Raw genomic sequence first — 13506 nt, forward strand, 5'->3', positions numbered from 1 at the left:
AGTTATATCCTCAGAAGTACAGATGAACGGAAGGAAGGAAGGAAGGAAGAACATGGGACGGACTTCCTTATTATATACAATATACCCCTGCCCTTTTACGTTGGGTGCATATAAATTTCTTTTATTGTCTTTGTTTATTGTATACACTTAGCTCTGATTCATGTGAAAGTATAAGAGTGAATATTATCCTACCTTATTTTTTATCCCAGGGATGAAATTCTCTAGAGTCAGGATGATTCTCCCAAGTGAATTTGAACCCATACCAGTGTGTTTAATCCTATCCTATACTATACTCTAGAGTAAAACTTCCCCCGGGATAATATTTAGGTAGGATATAATCCTTTCTTACAAAAAGAGCCTGACAATGTGAGGATGATACCAGAGTCTCCTGCCTCCATGGCAACAACATCTTGAGCCACACACACCACCAAGGCTGTAAATCACTGTCCCAACCCAGCAGGGGGCGGTCGGGTAGCCTCGTGGTTAAAGCGTTTGTTTGTCACGCCGAAGACCCGGGTTCGATTCCCGACATGGGTACAATGTGTGAAGCCCATTTCTGGTGTCCCCCGGCGTGATATTGCTGGAATATTGGTAAAAGCGGGGTAAAACCAAACTCACCCACCCAACCCAGCAGTTGGCCCCATGGGCTGACAAGACTGTGTTAATGTCCGGACCTGTTGTCTACTTGTGGTCATGACTAATCCTCATCTTCATCCTCCCAGCCAAGTGACTTCAATTAGCGACTGACCATGTCATTAATAATAACAGATAAACTTGTAGACTTCAGTTCCAAATATCAATACAGAAAAACCATTAATCAATACTGTACGTCTCCTCTTCTGGGTTTGCTAACCTATATGTCTTTCAGGGCTGCCATATCCATTAAGACATCATTTCAACTTCACCAGTATTTATTCTAACTTAAAGTAGCATGAACAGCGATTAAGTAGCTTTTAAACATGAAAGAGAGTTATTAATTGGTTGTCAAAAAGAAACATAACTTCAGGAGACATATCGATATTGGAAGATGTGCACTGATGCAAGCCACAATGTAATCTTACTTTCACAAGGGGACAATCACACAAAATCAATGTTGCTATGCCAACTATAAGACTTGTTGGTAAGGATGTGACACAAGACAGCAGGAACTACGAGTCAGCAGCTTCCACATGACCTCACATGGCATCACATGACATGCCTACAAGGTTGCACACCCCATCAACATGAAGCACTGCAAATCCTACATGAAAGAACACAAATACCTGCTATTCCCTGGTGAGCTGCCATTAATCCCTGCATTTGATAATGTCCTTGCAGTTGGCTGAATAAATGGGGGTGGCATAACGTGTCAAATGTACTGGAAATCAATTTATAATCTATTCATGAGAATTAATCCTGTGGAATCAATGTAAATGACAAACTACTTCTAGGAAAACTTCTAAATTGAGTTGCAATCACAACGATCAAGAGTCTCCAACATTAGCTGTCAAACTTAAGTCATAAATAACCGGGATCAGCATGCATGGAAATACTTCAATGGAGACAAAGACCAGTCTATAAATAATCCTCTTCATGCATTGCAGTGGTATTGGTTATTTCATTGCCACTTGTAAATCAGATGAACTTGTGCTAGCATGTGATCCTCTGTGCATACACTGAAGCAATCTTCTCTACGACACATGAGGACAAGGTTGGACAATTAGGGCTCTTTGATATGGGAAATATATGTTTGTTTGATGTTTAACGCCGCACACAGCAATATTCATGCTATATGATGGCGGTCTTTAAATAATCGAGTCTGGACCAGTCAATCCAGTGACTGACATCATGAGCATCGATCCACGTAATTGGGATACGATGACATGCATCAACCCAATCCCGATAGTCGCCTCTTATGACAAGCATAGTCGCTTTTATGGCAAGCATGGGTTGCTGAAGACCTATGCTACCCCGAATCTTCACGGTCGCATAGGTTAAGTAATTTAATGTTGCTTTGAACGGCATATAATTATACCGGGGCATGTCTGCATAACGTAGGAAGGAAGCTCAAATTGACACAGCTTGTAAATGTTTTAACCCTTTAATGGAGAAAACCCAGAGAACAGGTATTGTGATTACAAACCAAGGATCATAATCCAAGCAAATCTAGGATTCAAAAACAGCAGATCCTGGCATGGCAAGGGGACAAAACAATACACAGTAAATTGAGATGCCTTAAACCACTGGGCCACAAATACCTATGAAGAGACATGAAAACTTACAAAATATCACAATATTATTTACAATAATCAATAATCATGAGAAAAATGTATACAAATTGTATCTTTAATGTTTGATATCTGAGAATATGCATATGCCACTGTTCACGTGGTCATAGTGTGGTGATATTGAAAGTGAAATAGACCCCTCTGTTCAACAGGAGTTACAGAGTTGTCTCCCTTCCCTTAACTCCAAGCCTATCAACATCACGGTGCAAGGTAAAAGCATACAGTAAAAATAGGTCATTTTATATACATCTGTGGACTGGTTCCATCATTCATTGGAGAAACGGACAAAATCAAAGAAAATATGAAGATTAAAATGAAATTCCATATACATTTTCACTTGCAATTATGTCCCATTTCAAATCTTTTGATATACAGTAACCTATGTTTATAACGAACACGCTTATAACGAACTGACCGATATGACAAACTTATGTTTTAGTCCCCACCATTTGTTGTATAAATGTTGTATATATGCTTATAATGAACGGTTATTACGAACTAAAATTAGTTTGTTATTAAGTAGCTTACTGTACACAGAATTTTATGTTATTACATTCCTTACACGAAGGTAAATTTTTCATTACAAGTGATATCCTTAATGTCTTACAATTATGGATCGCCTCCGTGGTCTAGTGGTAGAGCGTCCGCCCGGAGAGCGGAAGGTCCGGGGTTGGATCCCAGACCGCGTCATACCAAAAGACGTTAAAAGATGGTACTTGTTACCCTGTCTGGTGCTCGGCATTGAGGGGCGAAAACAAGGACTGGTCGGCTCGGAGTCAGTATACTGTGTCTGAGTGGGGTATTCATGTTAAACTGCGGCATGGTATCTCAGTGAGCTAGCACTATAAATCGGCATCAGTCCGGACTACTACAAGCAGCCACACAAACACACACACGTACATGCACTTCGCTATATAAGTGCAATAATCTTGGACGCGACGTTAAACCCCATTTCACCTCACCTTACAATTATGGTGAGCCTGTGATCATTGTCTTCTAACATTATTAAATACAAGGAGTAATGGAACTGAAAATGAGTGAGTCAATGTCAGCCAACATTTATCCCTTTATTTAAGACAGCTACGCGATCAATCGCAAAGAACAATGAAGAACTAAGTGTTGTTTATTTCATGACAAAACATTATGCAGATAAACGCAGTGGTCAAACAATCGCAACCCAAACTGAGAGATATGACAGTCGGTATTAGGTAAAAAGGTACAGATGATTGACGTGAGATTGTGAGAATATGTAGGAGATACCAAACTTGACCCACCTGGACATTTCCGAGGTCGGATTCTATTCAGGGAGTCATCATTATTAAAATTTGGGTAATATTTTTAAAGATATTTTTTAAGCATCCTTAAAGAGGCTGTACATGATGCTGATGATGTAGCAGGATACGGATTCATCCCACAGAGGACATCCTCACCTTATCAGCTTGCTACGGGGTTAACTCCTTTGGTCATGTTGACAAAGCTTCCAAAGGTCAGAAGGTCCGTGGTTTCAATCTCATCGCAGGATGTTATAGCCGTTACATTGGTACCTAATGTGGGGCTGAACACGTTCATATTAAATTTGAGCGAAATAAGTCTCAATACCCTACTATGCTGGACGGGCCTTCTGTTGAGGGAGTATCTAACACAGGATGCAATCATCCCACAGATGACATCCTTGCCTTGTCAGTTTGGTCATGTGGACAAGGTGTCCAACCTTGGGATTAGGTCTGTGGTTCAAATCCCATCATGAGACTCAGAATTGTTATGGCCACTACAATGGCAAGCTGTATATATATAACCAGGTATGGACCTCACAACAAGTGACTGAGAACATGAGCAATAGTCCATGCCTTCACGGCCTGATGACCTCTATCAGCGGGGTCACTGATCCCGACCACCAGATAGGCAGACATACTGGAGACCTCATCTTCCTCAGAACCCCACTAGGGAATGGGGATGAGACATAGCATAACAAGACCAGACAATGTCTGGAGTAGACAGTAGATCATTCCTGGGCCTATCAATACTTGATCACATTGGCAGTGGCATGTATCTAGGAGTGCTGATTCTGTAAATGTTGCAGGAGTCCTTTAATGTTAGATGAACACGAAATCATTTGAAGAAAAGTTGCTTCTTTAAGATGTATGATTGTATGTGCTCTGGGAATTACATGTATTTTAATTTCCAAATGCTATCTTTTTCAGAATGTTTGACCACCTCATGTATCTACTTCAACACCAAACATGCCATCTTCGTTCAGTGATATGCATCCCTGATTTCCCCACGCTCCACACCATGGCAACACACTCCTTACTGGGAGCTCCTACTGTGCCCCCGAGTGTGGTGAAGTGCCATGCCCTGATTACATCTCCATCCTCTGATGGAGAGGGGCGGTCGGGTAGCCCAGTAGTTAAAGTGTTCGCTCGCCAAGCCGAAGACCCCGGTTCAATTCCTGACATGGGAACAATGTGTGAAGCCATTTTCTGGTGTCCCCCGCCGTGATATTGCTGGAATAATGCTAAAAGCAGCATAAAACCATACTCACTATCTCACTCTGATGGAGAGGGATGCACTTCACCCTTCAATTAACTGCTAGTGTTATCACAGAGACCATATCACTGAATATGGTCTCTGTTTATCATAAACACATATGTTTCTAACGGAAGAGAATTATTTAGAAATGATACACATGAGGAAGAGAATTGTTTTGAAGTTATACACATAAGAGAATTTTTCTTATTTCAATACTTATAAATTGTGTAGCTATTTTTAGCTGATACTAATATCAGGAATGCCCTTTTGTTAAAATATTTTATGCCCTCACACTTCAGTGCAAAAACTCTGATTTTTGCATCAAATTTAAGTAAATGTAGTATAAGATAAAAAGTAAATATATCTCCAGTCTCAGTTCTTTCACGTTCAACGAAATCCGATAGAAAGTAAAGGCCTCATTTTCCAGTGTCTAACATTTCATTAAACTTACATAGTGACATTCAACAGCAGACAGATAACAGAAGCGTTGCATAGCCTTGGGTAATGGTTTGATGTTAACATCATGTTATTATGTATTTAAATGTGCTTCACTAAAAGATCAAAAGCGCTGACAGTACTTTACCCTGTGAAACAGAATCCTTGTGCCTTAACTGTAAACTTTCGTGGCAAAACTATACTATATTACAATAAGGGAAGACCAATTAAATGTCTTGTTTCACGGATTGTGTTGGGCAAATATAACATAAATAAAAATTGTTTTGTTAAACTGGGTCTGAGGTTGATTTCCTAACCACAACAAAAAGTTTTCACAAAAATGTTTGAAAACGCATATTATGAAATGAGATTATGTCTCTTAAAAATTTAGGATAGAAATAGACCTAATAAAGAACTTATCAGGGATATTTCAACACAAATTAAAAACTTCTTAAATATTGTTCATGCAAAGGTATCGTCAGATCCTACGATGGGCATCATACGTTTTCAGACAGCCATGTTTATCCCAATTACTCATGCTAAAAGGAGGCATGGGTGGCCCAGTCGTCTAAGGCAAGTGATTCGCTGTGAGTTGCGTCCCTTGGGCACGCCAGAAACCTATGATTGTGGATTCGAATCCCAGTTCACCCCGATATGTTTCTAGGTTTGTCAGCACCATACCCGTGCTCGGGGCTTTCATCGAAAGTAGTAAACGTCTGAGACCTGCATCACTTCAGGCTTTCCTCCCACATTAAGCTGACACGCCGTGATATAACTGGAATACTGTTAAAAGCGGCGTTAAACCCAACTCACTCACTACTCACGCTATAACAAGAAGTGTAGCATCACACAGACATTGTAAATACTCAGATGATGGCCTGGTTTTTTAGATAAAGTTATCTTTTATAAGTGAGTGAGATGTTTTACAGTTGTTCTTGTGATTAGCGAGAAAACTACGAATGTTTCTTAAGCGTCTGAAAACCCATAATACAGGGATACAACCATTTTACCTTTAGAGGGGGCCTAATATCAATTTCATAACTCCTACTCAAACATCATCCATAGTCCTGGCAGTTTGGCAGAAGGTAAACCAACAATTATCCTCAGAAATATTATTTAAGAGTAGATATCTACAAAATGGAAATATGTAATCCAAATGGAGCCCAGAACAATGCTGAATTTCCTACACAGGAGGACCTGTGAAGATCCGGGGTAGAATAGGTCTTCAGCAACCCATGCTTGTCGTAAGAGGCGACTAACGGGATCGGGTGGTCAGGATTACTGACTTGGTTGATGCATGTCATCGTATCCCAATTGGGTGGACCGATGCTCACGTCAATCACTGGAATGTCTGGTCCAGACTCAATTATTTACAGACTGCCGTCATATAGCTGGAATATTGCTTAGTATGGCGTAAAACAACAAACAAACAAATTATAGCTGGAATATTGCTGAGTACAGCAATAAACAACAAACAAACGAATTGTTTGTTTGTGTGTTGTTTAACGCCGTACTCAGCAATATTCCAGCGATATGACGGACAAAACAAACCAAATCCTAGAGCTCGGGCAATCTAGACTTGCCAAATCATTCTAGACTCCTTTTGAAATATATTCTTTAGGGTCTGGATGACAAACTGGAGAGATGTATAAACATTCAAAAGTTCAGAACATACAAATGAACACACGACAACCCACTATGAACCCAGTGGACATACAATCACATATCACATATTTACAGCACATACAATTACACACTAATACAAGAACTTTTGTAGCATACCACCCATTGATGTAAGTACCTATACTGTCATGAAGTACACATGTGTAACTCAGAAGGAAAAACAAATTGTTATTGCATGTGGTACCTTCAGAATAAGTCAAGAGAATATGGCACATTTCGATTTAAATATTTATGTAATATTAAAGTATAAAACAAACACTTTGAAAACAAAGCTTGTAATATGCTATCACAACAATGACTTCCTGAATTATTTGTTATTGTTTTCAAGGGACAACAGGTATTAAGTTGACACAATCATAGTGGTATACATGATACTGTTGACATTGATATATCTACAGTGGGAAAGCAAAATATTGTTTCATAATTAATCTTTTCAAAGTGGCCTGTCCCCCTCCTTCCCGCTACACGGAAATAAATGTTTTGCATAGGAATATGCTGTAGGCCTGTCCCTGGCCCTCTCGACAGACAGACCCGCTACACGGAAAAGAATTAATGTTTCCTGCATAGGAATATGCTGTAGGCCTGTCCCTGGCCCTCTCGACAGACAGACCCGCTACACGGAAATGAATTAATGTTTCCTGCATAGGAATATGCTGTAGGCCTGTCCCCTGGCCCTCTCGACAGACAGACCTGCTACACGGAAATGAATTAATGTTTTCTGCATAGGGATATGCTGTAGGCCTGTCCCTGGCCATCTTGACAGACAGACCCGCTACACGGAAATGAATTAATGTTTCCTGCATAGGAATATGCTGTAGGCCTGTCCCCTGGCCCTCTCGACAGACAGACCTGCTACAGGGAAATGAATATGTACACCTTTCTCAAACATTTGTTGAGACAAACAATGTTTTTTTTTAATCAGTGATTCCTTCACATTTTATCTGAACGTCTCTGGAAGGATAGAAACGTATTCCTTAGTCATACTCTTCAAAGGGTTTTCCTAAATGCTAATTGTAAGATTTTAAATGTGGCCTCCTGAAATAGATCCTGTTGATGAGTCTTACCTGCACAGTCCAATTATGGGAAGGGTTTGTCTGCGACTGTTCTGGATCAGCTTAAGCCGGATCATACGGCTGCTGAACAGCTGCATGAAGGGGCGGGATTCCGGGCGCTCCGTCTCTGCCCCAGTGCGATGATGGGAGTACCGCAGGGGCAGAGTGAACTCCGAGGATTGATGGGTAAACACCATCGTACACAGTCGTCCTCTTCAGTCACATAAACCGTAGATATCCTTGCCTTCCTCAGTGTAAAACTGGTTAATACTTAAACATGGACATCAGCTACTGCAGCTTCCAGAGAAGTGTGGACTACCGCCCACTTCGGTTAAAACAACTGTACATCAATACCAGCAATACCAGCAACTCCTTATGTCCACAAATAGGACAAGAATGTGAAATTCCATCAAAAATATGTTTTCAGATTGGCAAAAAGCAATTCTGAATAGCTTAATATTCCATACAAAAGTCACACTGACAAAATCACAAACAATATGAGTGAAAAGTTATTCCGCCAAAGCAGATATGTAGAATCTGGAATTGTGAAAAACCTGAATCCGATGATAGGGCTTCAAGTGCCAATATGTTGAGCATACACCTGTGATATTGGAAGATGGTCCCGATATAAGATTAGAGCGCCAATCAGGGACAATCTGTCACACTGTAACCTGACAACACCCTGTCTGAGATAATCACTTGGTAAACTCTTCTCATCACTGACCTATGAAGCATGAATGTATTAATGACGGTTTAGTGTTGATCTATCAAAACATGTCCAATATAACCCAGGTGCTCCCAAAGCCACAAATATAGTTCCACTTGAAAGCACAACTGTTTGTATTCAAGTATTTAACCTTTGTCCACATCAGAAATAGGAGATATATGTGTCAATATAAGCTGGTCTACTGGGCTCTGTTCACAACTTTCTGCTAAATGTGTCTACTCCATTGTTCTTGGGGTTACAAATCAAACCTCCCAGAAAATCAATGAATATTCATGTACTCTAAACAAAGCCATTCTTGCAATCTGGAGTAGAAGGAATATTAACTTGTTCGCATATTACGACTTTCTTCCTTCATGAACTGCAATCACGTGAAACAGTTGAATAGCAATTCCAACACCTTTGTCATTCATAATACAAGTATTCCGTCCATGAAGCGTGTATTCAGTCCTATATAAATATCTTCCATTCCTAGCACTGACACGGATCAATGCAGTCTTTCAACTTTTCCTGTAAGTCTGTTATATAACACAAGTGAACCACTAACTTTAGCTCACATATTTCCAATCACACGAAGATTGGTCTTTCTATCTTTTATATTCCTTTGGAATTCCACCGAGACTGGATATATCCTGTAAGACCTGCGAGTCTATGATGGGCCCAGATAATCTGTGATAGCATGTGTGTATAGATTCCCTGAGAGAGTTAATCCTCTCCAGGTCTGTCTGGGCACAAACAGGGCTGAGGTCCTATTCAGTAGCTTAGATGTCATGCACTCCAGTTTCAAACACAATACAAATATTTATCTCACCAAGGTACGTATCCAATGAATGTTGATTTCCGATCGACACAAACACATTCAACAGAATTCATTGTTCAGTAGCGTTAAGCCAGACGTTAGGCTGAACGCCTTCTACAAAAATATCATTAGCCTATGAAATTTGCATCATGTCTAAGGAACTGACCACGGGTCAGGGATACGTATAAATAACCCTGATAAACACAGCTGGATTACCTACAATAATACTTATCATGAGCTCTATGCAATAGTAAAGGCCCAGGCTGTTATGCTTCTGAAAGGAGTGGCTTGAGTTTTGAATGGAGTTTATCTGCTGATCTGCTAATACCAGAAGTATGTTACAAGTGTAGGCTGATCAGAGGGAAGTTAGAACCCCATGGGACCCATTCAGTGGACCCTATTCTTCGTGTTGGTGATTAGTTGATTGTTTTCTCTGATAACTGTTCCTGGTGATTTTACTGCGCAAGTCTTATACACTAGATTGCTTTTTATGACCATAGATTTCTTACTCCTTCCAATGACAGAACTATCAATCTTGATGAACGACATTCTTGGAACGTGCATTCAGAAGTTGTAGTATATCCTTGTCCTTGGACATTCTTGTCACCCATCAAGTCCACATATGATTAGAAGCATGTAATGATTTTTCACACTGTAAATATCTTCAATGTTCATAAACGAGGATTAAACTGTCCCCTCTATCAGAGGTATATTGCTCACTTCACCTACAGTGTCGTACAGCTCATAAATTCAACTGACACATTAATACCATGTAGATTAATTTGAATGATAAATGCCCTGTGTGAACAAGCTGTAGCAACAAACCTTTGTTACTTATAGCAAGTGTGTGTCTCCTAGCTTGGAGGAAAAATAGGAGTGACTTAGTGGAGTTGGGTGAATGTTGATTTGAACAGTGTTTCAGCTTTATCATTGTATGTTGGAGGATAGTCCAAACTTACCCAGGCCAGATATGTTGACTATATTTGAGATAACCCTTCATAGTGAGTTACAGCGCAATAGAATGCTGGGCTATCAGTGCCCCATGAACCTCCTTGAGTTACAGCACCTTAGACCACTGGGCTATCAGTGCCCCCACAACCTCCACAACAAGTTACAGCACCTTAGACCACTGGGCTATCAGTAACCCCACAACCTCCACAACAAGTTACAGCACCTTAGACCACTGGGCTATCAGTGCCCCCACAACCTCCACAGCAAGTTACAGCACCTTAGACCACTGGGCTATCAATGCCCCCACAACCTCCACAGCAGGTTACAGCACCTTAGACCACTGGGCTATCAGTGCCCCCACAACCTCCACAGCAGGTTACAGCACCTTAGATCACTGGGCCATCTGTGACCCCAGAACCTCCACAGCAGGTTACAGCACCTTAGATCACTGGGCCATCTGTGCCCCCAGAACCTCCACAACAAGTTACAGCACCTTAGACCACTGGGCTATCAGTAACCCCACAACCTCCGCAACAAGTTACAGCACCTTAGACCACTGGGCTATCAGTGCCCCCACAACCTCCACAGCAGGTTACAGCACCTTAGACCACTGGGCTATCAGTGCCCCCACAACCTCCACAGCAGGTTACAGCACCTTAGACCACTGGGCCATCTGTGCCCCCAGAACCTCCACAGCAGGTTACAGCACCTTAGATCACTGGGCCATCTGTGCCCCCAGAACCTCCACAACAAGTTACAGCACCTTAGACCACTGGGCCATCTGTGCCCCCAGAACCTCCACAACAGGTTACAGCACCTTAGACAGTTGGGTCATCTGTGCCCCCACAACCTCCACAGCAACTTACAGCACCTTAGATCACTGGGCCATCTGTGACCCCAGAACCTCCACAACAAGTTACAGCACCTTAGACCACTGGGCCATCTGTGCCCCCAGAACCTCCACAACAAGTTACAGCACCTTAGACCACTGGGTCATCTGTGCCCTAGAACCTCCACAACAAGTTACAGCACCTTAGACAGTTGGGTCATCTGTGCCCCCAGAACCTCCACAGCAGGTTACAGCACCTTAGACCACTGGGTCATCTGTGCCCCCAGAACCTCCACAGCAAGCTACAGTACCTTAGATCACTGGGTTATCTGTGCCCCCAGAACCAGGTCAAAGGGTTTCACTGTTTTCAGCTTCACAATTAAACTTCAACAGTCTACATAACAATTTTTTTTTTAAATCTAAATACGGAAGGTATCAACTGAAATATTTATTGACCAATAATTGTCCCAATTTTTAACAATAATAAAATGGGATTCTTTAAATAAACTGATATAAATAATGCTTATAACTAACACTGATATATCACATACTGTTGGATATAAAATGATAAATGAGCTTTTGTTAATTTAATTAGTTAGATAACATTTCTAGAGGCTAGCTTTGCATGGCTGGGTGATATAAGAAACGTCTGTGACAAAACAAAAGTTCATTGTTTACAAAAATGCATTGGACACAATTTCAAAATACCTTTGAATTAAATACAACAGAACCACACCAAAATTCCAATTAATAAAAAAGGAACATTTTTCTTCCCAATTTTCCTACCAAAGACACTTAGTTTAAAATCATAGCTAATTCCCTGATTTTCCCTTCAAACACATCTTCCCCAGGCAAGAGAGTCAACTGACTATAAAAGTCCAGTTTACACCCTTGCCGAACTAGGCTGGTATTATGGAGTTACATTTTGGCTGGACTACCGAGTCTATTCGTAGTCCAATCAAAATCGCGCAACGAAATCGAAATCCGGTTAGTAAATTGTCGTGCAGGTTTCGGTCACATGCAGGATTTGCAATGGATGTACACCACTAACTCGTTGTCAACAGATATTTTCCAAATCTTTTCATGTTTTAATCCAGGTGCTCACGTGATTTGATGCCCTTCACGATGTAAGACCCGTTTTATCACAATATAGATCTTGATTATCGATCAGATCGTCTTGACAGGGCGTTTGACACAAATGCAAGTGATACAAGAGATGGAATCTGATTGGCCCATAGGAGAGGCTTAGAAGGGACATAACTCGTAACAAGCATATAGTCGACGAAGTCATCTATATCCCCCGCCATTTTAACACGTTATGGTCCCAAACCAGGTAACTGACCCAACATTTCTCTTAGGTCATGTCAAAATAGCTGCAATGGAAATTCTAAAATAAACATTTATAAAACTCATAAATAGCAAAAGGCAACAGTTCAGTATGTGTCTGGTAAAGATTTTGAGTTACGCTCCGGAAACGAACAGCACCCTTATAGAACCTAAGTCCAACTTGTTGCCATGGAAACATAAAAAAATAAAAATTTGTAAAATACCTACATAGCAAAAGGCACCAGTTCAGTATGTGCCTAGTAGACATGCAAGGTTTTGTAGGGAAGTATTTATTGGTTTTTGAGTTACGCTCTGGAAATGAACAGCACCCTTATAGAACCTAAGTCCAACTTGTTGCCATGGAAACGTAAAAAATAAAAATTTGTAAAACTCCTACATAGCAAAAGGCACCAGTTCAGTATGTGTCTGGTAAACATGCAAAGTTTTGTAAGAAATTATTTAAAGTTTTTTGAGTTACGCCCCGTTGGGGCGGGGGATAATAACCACTGGTGGCGCTACAATCGAGCCCAGGAATTTCAGCCTAGTTCGGCAAGGGTAGAAACTGGACTTCTAAAGTCAGTTAACTCTACTGCCTCGGGAAAATGTTCAAACATGGGAGTACCCATACACTACATTACTGTACTGTACAGAGACACCTGCTAACCCAGAAGGTGGCATGCCCACTAAAATTGTCAGGATAACAAATGTCTGCTGTTCACTGTGTATAGATAAAATCACTCCCAACAGCAATAAACATGGTTTCATGGTGTGTTTCTACATAATAAGTGCATGTGTATCTTAATCAGCTAAGGTCTTTTGTTTAAGATGTCAGCTACAAAATGGTGTATTGTTGTCTTTCTAACCTGTGATTCATGAAGATGGAAAACTTGTAGCTATGTCAACTTTTGATG

At 40.8% G+C, this 13506-nt stretch overlaps 2 protein-coding genes across 2 annotated transcripts in view; one reads left to right on the forward strand and one right to left on the reverse strand.

Moving 5' to 3' along the window:
• LOC139480136 (uncharacterized) overlaps positions 1-8199 on the reverse strand; it is a 78584-nt gene extending 70385 nt beyond the window's left edge. Inside the window, exon 1 of the mRNA XM_071263165.1 lies at positions 7979-8199. Coding sequence (XP_071119266.1) covers positions 7979-8163 — 185 coding nt within the window. The 5' untranslated portion in view covers positions 8164-8199. The remainder of the gene's footprint in view (positions 1-7978) is intronic.
• A 44-nt stretch (positions 8200-8243) lies between these two features.
• Positions 8244-11477, forward strand: LOC139479558 (mucin-5AC-like). The gene is made up of 2 exons (XM_071262395.1): positions 8244-8308; positions 10553-11477. The coding sequence occupies exons 1-2, from the start codon at positions 8244-8246 to the stop codon at positions 11475-11477; spliced, it is 990 nt and encodes a 329-aa protein (XP_071118496.1).
• Positions 11478-13506: the final 2029 nt, after the last annotated feature.

The sequence above is a fragment of the Haliotis cracherodii genome, unplaced genomic scaffold, assembly GCF_022045235.1.
Source record: "Haliotis cracherodii isolate W230 unplaced genomic scaffold, xgHalCrac1.p SCAF_4, whole genome shotgun sequence".
In the NCBI taxonomy this organism is placed as follows: Eukaryota; Metazoa; Mollusca; class Gastropoda; order Lepetellida; family Haliotidae; genus Haliotis; species Haliotis cracherodii.

What these genes read in the sequence shown, in the direction of transcription:
- LOC139479558 (XM_071262395.1), top strand. Translation starts at nt 8,244, where the DNA reads ATGGACATCAGCTACTGCAGCTTCCAGAGAAGTGTGGACTACCGCCCA. An exon ending in CCACTTCGGTTAAAACAACT is followed by an intron (nt 8,309 to 10,552) that starts GTACATCAATAC and finishes CTTGAGTTACAG; the next exon opens with CACCTTAGACCACTGGGCTA.